A 13,416-nucleotide genomic window follows, 5' to 3' on the forward strand; every position below is an offset into this window, starting at 1 on the left:
TTTGAATTTCACCTAAAAAGTCCTTGAACTCCCAATTTCCTCCTAATTAGTCCCTGCCGTAAAAAACTCCGTTATCTTCCCCTAAAAAAGACTATTATACCCTCAATTACTTCCAAAAAAAAAAATTCTCTTCCTCTATTTTTTTTATTTTTTTTCTTTTTACCTCTTATTCTTCCGGCTTTCTCGCATCTTTTTGTTCATCTCCTCATCAAGATGGTTCCAATCTACACACCTTCAAGAGGTGAAATGAAAAAAAGAAATAAAAGAGAGAGAAAAATAAATTTTAAAAAAAATAAATAAAAGTGAGGGCATAATAGACATTTTTGGCAAATTTAACAGAAAATTTTGACGGCAGGGACCAATTGGGAGAAAATTGAGAGTTCAGGGACTTTTTAGGTGAAATTCGAAGGTCAGGGACTGAAACGATGAAACTCTATAAGTATAAGGAGTAAACAGTATTTAATCCATTAAGTAATTACATTGGAGAAGATGAAGACACAAAATCCATCAACCTAAGTTGCCATGCATGAGAGTAGATGTATACTGCTGTGCAAACCAATTAAGTTCATTCCATGTAAAAAAGACAACAGCGAGGACTAGATTTGGAGGCAAATCAAGATATTGTACCAATTAAGTAATTACATTGGAGAAGATGAAGACACAAAATCCATCAACCTGAGTTGCCATGCATGACAGTAGATGTATACTTCTGTGCAAACCAATTAATTTCATTCCATGTAAAAAAGACAACAGCGAGGACTAGATTTGGAGGCAAATCAAGATATTGTACCAATTAAGTAATTACATTGGAGAAGATGAAGACACAAAATCCATCAACCTAAGTTGCCATGCATGACAGTAGATGTATACTGCTGTGCAAACCAATTAAGTTCATTACATCAAGATATAGCTTCCCATGTTCTGCATGCATTACTTAATTTGATATATCTTTGAAAAATGTACGTGAACCTGCAGACTTCGAAATACTTCACCCTAATATTCCTACATCATATATAACTTGAAAAAGAATAATCTATCAATCCTTCCAAGAATATGACTTCTTGCATCTGAAATGCAAACCTAGCTGGGAGATCGGACGTACGTAAGATTGGAGTCGAAGTATGAGTCTTAGCTAGTTTCTCATCTGGACATATATGATTGACTGAATTTCACCAAGAAGCTTAAGATCAATCATTTTGCCAAGTTTAGAGGCTACGCTTGTGCAAATAATCAACGTACGTACATGTCATATAGAAAATATCATAATCTTTGTCGATGCCGTCAAATGATCTAATGAATTCTTTTGCGGCTAATAGCAAGCTTAAGTCAAGTAAAATGGCGCATGCCGATTCTTAAAGGAAGTGGAAACTTAAGGCACTAGCTTGATTACTTGACCAAACCTTGACATAAGTCGCGGTAGACCTAGAAACTTACCACAGTGCTTCCCCAAGTGAACCAACATGCATGTATAAGATTTTGCGCTTTGGAAATTAATTCAGTACATATATGTGTACATGCATGGTGTGATTCGCGAATGCAATCAAGTTTGAGCCTCCCACCTTTATTTGGTTCGGAAACTCAATTCCGAGAAAGAAAAAGAAAAGAAGTGTGTATGGGATGATAAATATCTCCAGTCATCTGTGCAAAGAACCAACAATGGTTGATACTATCGGCCATGAGTGTATGAGCAAAATTGAATCATAATTAAAGCATCCTTCGTAATCAAGATACAATTAAATACTTAGTTGGCTGGGGAGTCCTCAACAATGGTTCTGAAGTTAAATCAAGTTTAATATTTGATATTCAGACAACAGCTATATCCTTCCAGCAAATTCAGAATAAACATATCTGGCGAGAAGTAAACTTTCAGGCCGACTTGATTCAATTGTACAACTAATGCAGCTACATGGTCCGGGAGACTTCCTACTCAAAGCGTGGAATGCTTTGTTATCTTGATCTTTCCGGCCTACTATTTACCCTTGTTTTTCTTTTGTTATCGAAAAAAAAAAATACAATTAATGGTTCTGTAGTTGGTGGAGTCTTTATGCAGTGCACTAACTTACTTTTAGTCTCTTCCTATATGATTTCTAAGTTTCTATCACTTAATTTTCTTTCCGGAGATGCTAGCTAATTATGTCAAAGTCCATATCCACCCAACATGTTCGTTTAGATGGATTAACTTTCACACGTTTTCCTAGTAAAGAGTGTTTTTTTTTTTTTTTCTGAGTACATAGTGAAAGTTATTGATTTTGATAATTGAATGCCGTTTATTATTAATTAGTTGTTTGAGATTCTTTGTATGGATGGCATGTGACGTAGAATTAAAAATAGAGAAATTTATTATACATCATCAATGAACTTGGTGAATCATCCACGATAAAAAAAACACAAAGAAGATAATTGAATGCGCATCATGTTTATATACTTCAATTTGAGCTAAGTATTGATTTAGATCCCATAATATATTGTCTAAAGAATTCAATGAGATCGACAAGCACGCTAACTACAATGGTAGCGGAAAAGAAAATTTTCTCCAAGTAAGGGATTCTCAACGGTTTGTTTTGGGGGCTAATTTGTTTCTTGTTTGTCGTGATACTACTCACTAGAGAGATATTGGTTTAGTCTCCCCTCTCTGTGTCTCTTTTATTTTCTCCAAGGAATTGATTCCCAACAATTTGTTTAGGAGCAATAAGGAGGTTTATTGCCTCTCTTATCACTCTGAGCCAAAAAAAAAATCCCAACAGTTTGGACTATCTTCTAATTATCTTACATGGAATTCACACTTTAGAACCTCTTTGTGACTTGAAAATGGAACAAAAATTACTACTTATATGAATCCCGATATTTGAGATCTTGCATAGTTGCATACAGGACAGATCCTACCATAGATCACACTTGTCAAAGTAGTAGTCGGTGGGATGATTTATGATTATAAAGTGAAGGAAAACAGAAAGATATCCAATTGATGGAAGCAATCAATGAAATGAAGAAAACAGAAAAGAGAATGAACAAAGGGGTTGTATGATACTCGCTCGGTGCTGAAAAGAAGCTTGTAATACAGTGATCAAACCTTTGGTGTATGTGTCCATGTTCTCTACTTCTTCACCAACCCAAGATCTAGCTTGGCGGATAATTTACATTGTTCTACTCCGCCTTGTGTACCGTGGAACTGGTATAGCTTATGCATTAGCAATCTTCTTTGTCGAAGGTGCAGCCCAACTGGTAAGTAATAGAAATGCAGCATTTAAAGAATGTCATCTGAATTCTGAACATTCAATTTTCAGATTCCATCGGATTTTATTAACTAAGAAGCTGCTATTCTTGCAGTTATCAGTCCTTCCTGTTGCTTTGAATCTTACAGCAACACAGCCTCAGGATAGTGAAATTCTAAAGATTTTGCCCGATTTATGCTACCATAAGTGGGCTTTGGAGGTATTTGTGATTGCAAATGCAAATGCTGAAAAGTATTTCATAACTTTTCTGAAAAAGTGGTTGCATTAATGAACTTTTATTGGTGAGGTTCTCTGATCCCAACACTGAACTATTTCCCATATGTTACAGGTACTCTGGGGTATGGCCAATAACTCGTTGCGGCACGCTTTTGAAAAGTGGCTATGATCTTCATGATTGGAATTTATGTATAACCATCTTAATCATCACTGGTTTAGTTAGTCATGTGATCGCATTCTTTTGTATGCTGGTCTTTCAGAAGAAGTTAGGTTTCAGAGAACAGCAATCAGCAGAAGACCAACTCCTGTACAAACTTGGGAAGAAGTTCTTAAAGGGTTCATATTTCCACAAGTTCCCAAAGAAACAACAGAGGTAAGTAGTAATATGGTTGCATTCTGAAAAGAAAATTACAGATGATATCCCAAAAGTTAGAGGAATAGGATATATAATGTGCCAGTAGACGAAACTCATTAAGATTTAGAAAGCATGGAAAATTGAAAAATGGGATCTTTGCAAGCATATCAATGATCAAAGACAACAAAAGCAAATGGACAGTGGAAAAAGAAAGCTCAATTGGAAAGAAAGAGCATGCTCTATTTCACACATGCATGAACTTAACCCAGCGAAGTTTATGCAACGTTGGCCCGGCCAGAACTCTTCTGAATTCCTTTGGAATAAAGGCCAGTCTTGTTTTTTGTCCCAAAGTTAGGCAGCCCTCAATAGCAGACAAAGACCTTTCAATTCTCCCCAAGCCTCTGTAATCTACTAATCTCCTTTCCATTCTCACCAGTCACAGTTTTTCAATTACCCCACGTTCATTATGAATTGTGTACTGAGGAAGAGAAATTTGGTGGTTCAATTATTCACACATATAAGAATGAAATAGAAGAACGATGCATTAAGGGACCCAAGAATAGTTGTTATCAAATACGGCGTAAGCAAACACTTGAAAGGTCCTCTTTTTTTCATTTATTGTTATTATTATTTTTTTAACAATCACTCAAACGTCACTTAAATGGTTCCTTATGTTCCCATCTAAATTTTTTCCTCTACAAACTTTTATATTTCTAATCTGACATATTTAAACCTTTTTTTATTATGTATAATTGTGCCCTCTTCTTTACAGGGTTTTATTAGACCGCTGGCCAAAAGCAAATTATTTAGAAATGAGGATTGTGTAATATATATCATTACAGTAGCTACAGACTTGATGAACAATAAAATTAACTCACGGAAACTGAATTATTCACAATCCTTGAGAGCTACACAGCTGATATGCTGCCTTTCATATAGTAATTGAAAGTCCTTTCAAGGTTTGCCATTTTTCATCGATCACCACCACCATTCCGTTGCACTCTCAGGAAACATAGAGTTATAGAAGTTGTCTGTTTCAAGCAAATATCGAATTGATAAATACCAATATAGAACACAGCAATTATTCAGAATATGCATGTACGAAGATAAGCAAACATCAGCATAATACCGTAGATTACCTAGGTGATGATATAGTCTAATATATCTTATTAGGCCATAATTATCATAAAAGCCATAGACTGCTTCCAAAAACATGCCGCCCTCAGTTAAATCATGGAGCTGAACACGTGCTTGGTAAAGTAGTGCCACACCATCGGCATCAACCGCCTCCATTACTACAACATATAAACAATGACAAGGATCATGAGGATAACCCTGTGGCTTCATCCAGAGTCCCACCACTCTCACAAGCTGTAGTTGGGCTTTCTACAAGAAATATTTAGTTAAGCAAACTGTTAATCTTTACATCTAAAAACACTAGTCAGAAAGAAACTAACAATAATAAAAACATTATCATTCTGGGAACACTGATCAATAGATATTCAACGGAAAGAAAGAAATGAGTAAGATTAATACCAGAACATATACATTTGGAAAACATAAAAAATTTAGCCAAAAGGTTTTGATATAATGTACGTAGAGCTAGTGCCAAATTTCCTGTATAGCAATTTGGAATTGATGTTATTGGTTGTACTTCAATTATGAAGATCATTGGAAGATACCTTTATCTTGTTGAACTCTTCCAATGCGAAACGGGCAGGTCTTAGTCCTCCTACTTCTGTATGATAATCCAAAACCTATGCAAATGAAAATAAGCAAAAAGAACAAAAAAAATATGTGTGAGGAAGAGAGATAGGGTACTGCAGCAAATTGATTAGAACATCCAAAATCAAAGCATGAAAGCATCAATACATTAAGCCTCTGTTAGTGGTAGACTAATCCCTGTCGGTATGGTTGTCTACCACTTCGGGAAGGTAGTCTATTGTCTACTGCTAAGCCAGCTAAGGTAGCAAATGCAGTTAATGGTACAGGGTTTAATGTACCCAAGTTAATATAAAAACCTAGCTACATACGTACCTCTCTCCTAGTAGCCATTGGTATGGAGGCACGATTTTCAAGGTCCCCAAAATGGTGAGGAGAGGAATGAGTAGGGAAAGCCATTGAAAGCAATTCCTTGTTTTTGTGTTTGAAAACTTCAAAGGTACCGAGCATCGTAACTCTTCCTTTATTGTGGAGAAATTTATTATTGTTCCCCAGCTTTCCAAGCATACAACGAAGAGCCATATATACTCTTACTCCTTTTTTTTTTTTTGAATGGATGTAGTCCTACTCTTTATCTGCAAGTAAAGATGGGTACAATCATACTCTTCCACCACAACTTCATAGCCAGGTAACTAGAAATATTGATTTTAGGCATGCGTGATAAGGGGCAATTCATATATAGACCATAAACACACCAATTAATCATGGGTAAATTGTCAGGTATACTGCGAAGATGGCATGGCTCAGTAGGAAATATCAGTCCAGCACAACAAGAGAAAAATCTTAATCTTTATACTTGCGGCAGCAGCAGGAGGAGGAGGCCTAACCCACACCAGCTATAAAGCTTTTTCAGCTAATATGCTAAAATTGAGTAGCCAATAGCCAGCCTAGCCATCATCATCATCATCATCAACATCAACCCACAGAATAAAATAAAACCCCACCAAGAGTGATCCCTCAACAGACCTTTCCCCAAGCACTACTATTGAGCTAGAAGACATGACTCAAAATCTCAAATCAAGAGCAACTCTACCACCCAGTCATTTAGCAAACGCATAATAGCAGATTGTCGAGGGCATAAACTAAAAAGGAGGAGGAGGAGGAGGAGGCACCTGGTACAAAAGGGATGACGGCTCGACGGCTCCCTCAGCCTTGAACACCTAAATGGAAGAGGACATTCCTATTTATATCGTTATTTTTTCTGTACAAAAGCCCACAAGAGAAACAAAGGCCCGGCCCTCACACGGACTATCCTTAACAAACATGAACAACAAAACACCACAACAACAACATTGTTCTCGATCTGCAGAGTGCAGACGGTCGCGGACGTGAAAGAGGGCTCGAAGCCGATCGGGTTCGGGTGAGTAAATTTGACTTGCCGATCGAATTTCGGTTTATTAATACCAGATTTCGTTGTCGTTGAATTGGATCTTGTTTTTATTCTCGAGACAGACAGAGATCGATCGAGGCAATATAATGGCTTTTCGGTCTGTGCTTGCAAAGCTGGGGAATAATTGTGTTAAAGGGAGTGAAAGAAGAAGATTGGTTGCGGCCTTTGACACCAGAACCCTAGTCAAGTATCATAACATTTGGGATGATGATGAATACCAACGGCTGATGAACGATCGCATTGAACTTTTACGTGAAGCTGGTCCTTGGCGGAGGCGTGCTCGTGAACGTTTTCGTGTTCCGCCACATCGTCAACCTACGGATAATCCCAACGTTATGGCTTATGCCCATTTGGCCGTGGAAGAGTTCAACAAACAAAAGGTTTGACCTTTCCCAGAAAGCTGCTAGCAATATGATAATCGTTTTCTCTTTCTATTTGCTTATGCTCCATTTCAACTAGCTAGTTAAAACTAGAGGGCAAGTGCAGCGCTATGTTCAAGTCCATTTGAAATCAATTGTAGAGTAATGATGGATGGATCACAATTTCTTTTTTGTAACTCAGACTAGTAGCCAACCTGTAGAAGCCAGTTCCACCTATGTAGAATGTGGACGCTTGTGGTATCAAAATGTAAATGTTGTTTATCTCGTGTACTAAAGCTATGCATGACTCTGCGTTAAGCTGTCTTCCCTTGATTACTTGCTGCATATTTGATATATACATCCAATAATGCTTTTCTATGTTGATGTTTAATTGTCCAACTATATTGTGAATGTTTTTGCTTCTCTCTTAGAATGCACAACTTCAATTTGTGAGAGCGGTGAAGGCATATTGCCAGGAGTACGATGATACCTGGGGAGATAAGTACTATTACCTAACGTTGGAGGCAGTTGATGCTCAAGTTGTTAAAACATACCAAGCAGTAGTTCATGACTCTACTGAGCCATCGCTCCACATTTTTGGTCTTGTTACTGATAATGGTTTGTTGCAACTAACTGATAACCATGTTCGTCCTTCACTTTATTGCACACTTGACGACCGAGGTAACTATTTCTTACCACGATAGATCTATTGTTATCATCATGGTACTTGTGATTTAGACATTAATATGTTTTGTTAATATTAAGTACTTTTAGAATATGCATAGTATGAGTGGATGTATGATTGGTTCTCATCTCTGCTTGTAGATGTTCGACGCAAGGGAAGAGGATATTCTGATGAAACAGAGATAGAGGTCACGCTGCAGACAAGGGGAGGATATTTTCTCCAGGATGAGATACTTGGCTCGTTGCACGGACTTCCCTCCCAATAATCTTGATTATTGTCTACTTGGGTAAACTTGATGTTTATGAACGTGAGAATTCTTAGTTTGAATGTATCAATCATTTGGATATTATATGTATGTATTTTGTCCTTCTTTATTTTCGTACTAGTCATAAAGCTGCGGGTTTCTTTTCTTCCTGAATTGAAAAGTAGCAATTATAATTTAAGAAATGTTGGTTTACTTCCACGCCGGAATGCTGACTAGGTAAATATAACTCATATATAAAAGACTCTGATATGTAATATAACACTGATACAGTGATACAATAAAGACATTTAATTCATCTGCAGGGTCTTTTTTTTTATATATTTTTTATTTTCTTATTTTTATACAAATTTGAGAAGTTTAATTCATCTAAACTCTGATAAAAAAATAATAATAATAATAATAAATCTCTGTCATTTTCTATGCTCTTTAGACAAACATCAACTCGTGTGAAGATTATGAACCTGTACAACCTTACTGATAGCAGCTGGACTCAAATATTCACTTATGTAGTATCTGCCTGTAATCATGGTATTTAGAACAATAGGCAGATCCTTGTTTGCTTCAAATCCAATCCTGCAAATGGCACAATACAGAATTACAGCTGATAGATGCATAAATTCAAACCCCTATGTAAAGGTTCAAACATAGATACCGAAATATAGATACCGAAAGAGCTTCTCAAGCCAAGTGTTTTGCCTAGTGATGATGAATTAATAAATTGTAATTGTCAATATCACAAATGTGGCAACTTATTCTTAACTTGGTCCTAAACTCTTAATGATTTAAAAGTGCTACTTTACTGGAGATGCACACGGTAAATTCAGCTACAATACAACCAGAGCTACAGAAAGCAGATTACCCAAATACGCTGTTTCTTTCGATAACTTTGGAATAAATAATCAGCTTTCAGTTGGCAGAAGAAATTGATTTGGATAGCTGTCATGATGACCGCATCCTCAGTGTCACCGCTAAAGAAGTCTGCCCTATTGAAGCAAGGAGTTATGAAGTCTGCATCATCTTTCTCATTGTGCCAGAACATGTCATTTTGCATATCGAAATTGAGAGAATCTATCAGAGGGATAAGAGGGATAACAACAATAATTAGCAGCAGATATCAGGCCTGAATTATAACTTTATTCAAGCAGATGTCTGCTTATAATATTGAATTATGTCAGTTAATCGATTATGATATTGTAATTATAACTTCATTTGTATGATTATAATTCTGATATGAGGCTCTGAGATGGAAGCAAAATCGATTTCAGCACCATTCTCAATTCCACTGATATTAAAACTGAATTGCAATAAAATGATCTGGTAGTTGAAGCCTCAATTCATCCTGTCTCCTAACTAATTCTGACCGAACCCGACCCAAGTTTCACCCCTAAACCCGGATACGAGCCTGCGGGACCCATTTTAAAGGAAATCCAGACGAAAAATCGGCAGAACCTCCTCTAAAATGAGCAAACCAAAAATTTTACAAAACCTGGACATGCTTAAAATTTGAACTTCTACTCAAACACACATTACCATATTTACATTTCAAGCGTATATATTACATTCAGAATGTACAAATTCCATCACAACCTCAGTATGATAAACATCAACTCAAACAAAAGCATTCTCCAAATTTAAAAGGGTTATCAGAGCAACACTAATAGCTAAGCCGAAATCATACAAGGTAGGTTAAGTAATAACCTACGGACAAAACGGAAGCGCTGATTCTAAAGTCTCTAGTTCCTGACGCGATCTCGGCCAATCTGAAATCTGGGCATTTGAAAACGAAGGGCACAGGGGAAAACATATAAAATCCATTAGAGTGAGTGGACAAAACTGAAACAAAATCTGAAACAATTAATGGAATGCTTCCCCATTTCTCTTTTCAACAGAACCAACATGCAGCGAGATTCCATAATATTTCCAACTTAATCCTTTTCAAGAAAACTCATTTGATGATTAGGAAGGACTGCTTCCTAATCATCTCATGCCATCTGGCAGGGACTGCCACCCAGATGATGCATCGGAAGGAATTGTCAACCGGAATAGGAGGCGGTGGTTAGATGGGACTGCCAACTAGCCACAGGTAGTTAGAAGGGACTGCCAACTAACTACCTCATGTCATCTGGAAGGGGCTGCCAACCAGGTGACGCATCGGGTGGGACTGCCAACCGGGCTGTAGTCTGGAAGGGACTGCCAACCAGACTATTACCTAGAAGGGACTGCCAACTAGGTAAGATACGCATGCGCCAAAGATAGCCTCCTTGTCAACTGATTTCTTTTTAAATTCTTTTCTTTCCACAAAATCACATTTACTCAAAATAGTATTCCAACTGAAAACTTAATACCATGCTGCAAGCATTATTTAAACAAAATAAAAGTCCACTCACTAGTGAGTCTCGCAGCTAATCCTGCTGCCTGCCCGTGTCCTCCTCACTCGAGGGCTTAGTACGTTCTGTAATAATTGGGCATGATATAATTAACCTCACAAAGGAAATAATTAACGAATTAAAACTCATTCTCTTGAAAAATAATGCTTGTTATTCACAAAATTTCCTCTAAACTTCCCCCTCTTCAATTTATGATTCAGATTCTCAAATTCAGAATTCGTCAACTAATCAACATCCTCGCTAACTCTCTAATCTTCACACGGATCGTCTCGATAACTCATTTAATTCAATTTCAAATCCTTAATCACAATTACCCACCAAAATAACATAATTTCCTTTTCTAAAATCTCCATATCAACTCCAAATTCTCAACCAAATAGATCAATTCCGCACTAGCCTTAATAGCAATTTATCAAGGGATTAACCCAGAAGATTTGTAAACCATAAAATCAAAACATCCAACCAAACAATTAATCTCAAGTCTAAAACAATGCAAATCGAAGGTTCCCAACCTCAAGTAAGATTTAACAACACAACATAACGCAGTTAACTAGTCTGACAGAGTCTCAACACGCCACCACCAGGCACCAGTGGCGGCGCGTGGTTAGAATTTATCTAGCCCAAACTCATCACCACAGCAAACCCAACAATCTTTATACCTGCAATAACAGCTAAAACTAAGCAGAAGTGGTCAGAATTTCACTCCAAATCGGAAAAACCCGATGGCTACTGTTCATCACCACTATTCATCATCACTACCACTTCCTCCGGCCAAAACAAGCTACAATAAGGTTGGAAATGTGTTTAACACTTCACAGAGAACCAAAATCACAAGGATTTCAGGCCGGAGACCGCCGGAAATCGAAAACCCAACCTAAAATTCCCAAACCCGATCGGCAATCCTCCCCAAATTAGTTCAAAATAAGGCTACCCAACGTAAATCACGTACCTGAGATGAAAGAGAATGAAGAGAGGAAGCTTCGATGGCCGGGGACGAGTCCAACAAGGTCCGGCTGCGGTGATTTCGCCGGAATTTGGGTCTAGTTCGTGGAGAAGAGAAAAGAAAAGGGGGAGGGTTGGAGGTCGAGCTCTATCCCGATTTTCACTCTCCCTCTCTCCTCTTATTTACCCATTTCCCCCTTAGAACCAATAATTAAAATAAATAAAGGAACAGTAACTTCAATCATTAAATTACAACTTCCCCGTAAAAACTCCGATCTAGACAAACTGCGTGTCCACGAACTCAATTTTTCGTAACCTACGACGTTCTCAAGGAATATTCCAACGTAACAGACAAAGGAATATTCCAACGTAACAGACAAAATATAAAGTCAACTCCTCGGTCAAAACCGGTAAAAACGTAACTCATAAAGATTTTAAGGTACGGGGCCTTACAAATTCAATATCATGGAAGCAGATATTGTTGTTCTTTGTTATGTTTTTGGCATAATATAACCGCTATTAACGAATGAGCGATATCTGCGGCTAATCATTGTGATTATTAACATAATTATCTATACTATTATTAAGAGAAGAGGCTTTGTAAGCCAAAATCTAAAATTTTGACAAAATTAACCCTAGAAGATTAATAAATTTTGAGAATTAATTAAATCACAAGGATAATTAAGACATTTCCAAAATGTATTTTTATTAAAAAAGTTATAAAAAAATGGCTAAATACTGATTACTACCCTGTAGTTTGGGTCTAAAATCAATTCAGCCCCTGAACTTCTAATTTCATCAAGAACACCCCTGCACTTTCAATTTTGATATAATAGGTCCAATTTATTAGTCTTCCGACAATTGAGTTATTTAACTTGTTGACGTGGCTCATATATGAGCTATGTTTTATGATGTGGTGTTGAGGTGACCTGCATAGTCAGTTTAGGAGTGCGTCCCACTATTAGAAATCTATTAAATAAATAGTTTTTTAACAAATAATCCAACTATAACTTGAACCTATAACAGAATATTAACGAATTGGACCTAATAGATCAAAATTGAAAGTATAGGGGTATTTTTAATGAAATTAGAAGTCCAGGGACTGTTTGATTTTGGACCTAAACCACAGGGTAGTAACCAGTATTTAGCCCAAAAAAAAAATACCCACAACCCACTTTTCTCTTTCCCATTTTCTTTTCTCTGCAATAACCAACTCTTTTCTTTTTTATTTTCTGAAAAAAAAAAAAAGATAATAATAACTTGCACATGTAGAGCATGTGTAGAGAAATGCTAGTGTCAATTAATAGAAGCAAGTGATGACAAAACTTTTATAAACTTGAGGACCTTGATATTATTTTAGGCCTTCATAGGATTAATATATGCATGAAATTATTTCTTGCCTTCATTATAAACTGACCAAGATTTCTCATGAGGACCTTGCTATCCTTTCACGACTAAAACTCTATATATATATATATATATATATATATATATATATATATATATAGGGTTGACCTTCTCAAATATCATGCCCTCTTGGAAATTCTGGATTGGTGTGGTGTGCTGGCAGTGGAATGATCAGATTGGTGGGACGCAAGCGATGGACCAACAGTCATGGGCACTTTGGGTTAGAGGTACGCTGATGGTGGCACCCGTCGCAGGTGGTGGAGTGACAAGGATTGTGGGAGGACGATGGAAGTTGTACAAGAACTGGACTGGGCCTTGCATGTGAGCTGTGTTTTCCTTGCTACCCGGGCTTGGGTTTGGGCCCTGCCCTAGCTGTTTTTTCTTTAAAGTTGTTATTTATTTAAGTTGTTTAATTAGATTGCGTTTTTTGCGAGTAATAAGTCCCTATAGCTATC

The 13,416-nt window shown here is 37.0% G+C and overlaps 2 protein-coding genes and 1 pseudogene across 2 annotated transcripts; 2 read left to right on the plus strand and 1 right to left on the minus strand.

Moving 5' to 3' along the window:
- The first annotated feature begins 1,656 nt into the window (after positions 1 to 1,656).
- LOC112184681 lies at positions 1,657 to 3,826 on the plus strand (annotated as a pseudogene).
- An 820-nt stretch (positions 3,827 to 4,646) lies between these two features.
- On the minus strand, positions 4,647 to 6,670 carry LOC112190760. Its single transcript, XM_024330241.2, has 5 exons — positions 6,639 to 6,670; positions 5,842 to 6,101; positions 5,487 to 5,561; positions 4,944 to 5,190; positions 4,647 to 4,835 (listed from the first exon to the last, which is right to left on the minus strand). The coding sequence occupies exons 2-5, from the start codon at positions 6,046 to 6,048 to the stop codon at positions 4,783 to 4,785; spliced, it is 582 nt and encodes a 193-aa protein (XP_024186009.1). The 5' UTR covers positions 6,049 to 6,101; positions 6,639 to 6,670; the 3' UTR covers positions 4,647 to 4,782.
- A 66-nt stretch (positions 6,671 to 6,736) lies between these two features.
- LOC112190758 lies at positions 6,737 to 8,309 on the plus strand. Its single transcript, XM_024330239.2, has 4 exons — positions 6,737 to 6,886; positions 6,979 to 7,296; positions 7,707 to 7,956; positions 8,101 to 8,309. Exons 2-4 carry the CDS (start codon positions 7,003 to 7,005, stop codon positions 8,223 to 8,225), a joined length of 669 nt encoding a protein of 222 aa, XP_024186007.1. The 5' UTR covers positions 6,737 to 6,886; positions 6,979 to 7,002; the 3' UTR covers positions 8,226 to 8,309.
- The last annotated feature ends 5,107 nt before the right edge of the window (positions 8,310 to 13,416 follow it).

The sequence above is a fragment of the Rosa chinensis genome, chromosome 2 (genome assembly GCF_002994745.2).
Source record: "Rosa chinensis cultivar Old Blush chromosome 2, RchiOBHm-V2, whole genome shotgun sequence".
Classification (NCBI taxonomy): Eukaryota; Viridiplantae; Streptophyta; class Magnoliopsida; order Rosales; family Rosaceae; genus Rosa; species Rosa chinensis.

What these genes read in the sequence shown, in the direction of transcription:
- LOC112190760 (XM_024330241.2), bottom strand. Translation starts at nt 6,048, where the DNA reads ATGGCTCTTCGTTGTATGCTTGGAAAGCTGGGGAACAATAATAAATTT. An exon ending in CAATGGCTACTAGGAGAGAG is followed by an intron (nt 5,562 to 5,841) that starts GTACGTATGTAG and finishes TCATTTGCATAG; the next exon opens with GTTTTGGATTATCATACAGA. An exon ending in AAGAGTTCAACAAGATAAAG is followed by an intron (nt 5,191 to 5,486) that starts GTATCTTCCAAT and finishes TATTTCTTGTAG; the next exon opens with AAAGCCCAACTACAGCTTGT.
- LOC112190758 (XM_024330239.2), top strand. Translation starts at nt 7,003, where the DNA reads ATGGCTTTTCGGTCTGTGCTTGCAAAGCTGGGGAATAATTGTGTTAAA. An exon ending in AAGAGTTCAACAAACAAAAG is followed by an intron (nt 7,297 to 7,706) that starts GTTTGACCTTTC and finishes CTTCTCTCTTAG; the next exon opens with AATGCACAACTTCAATTTGT. An exon ending in TTGCACACTTGACGACCGAG is followed by an intron (nt 7,957 to 8,100) that starts GTAACTATTTCT and finishes CTCTGCTTGTAG; the next exon opens with ATGTTCGACGCAAGGGAAGA.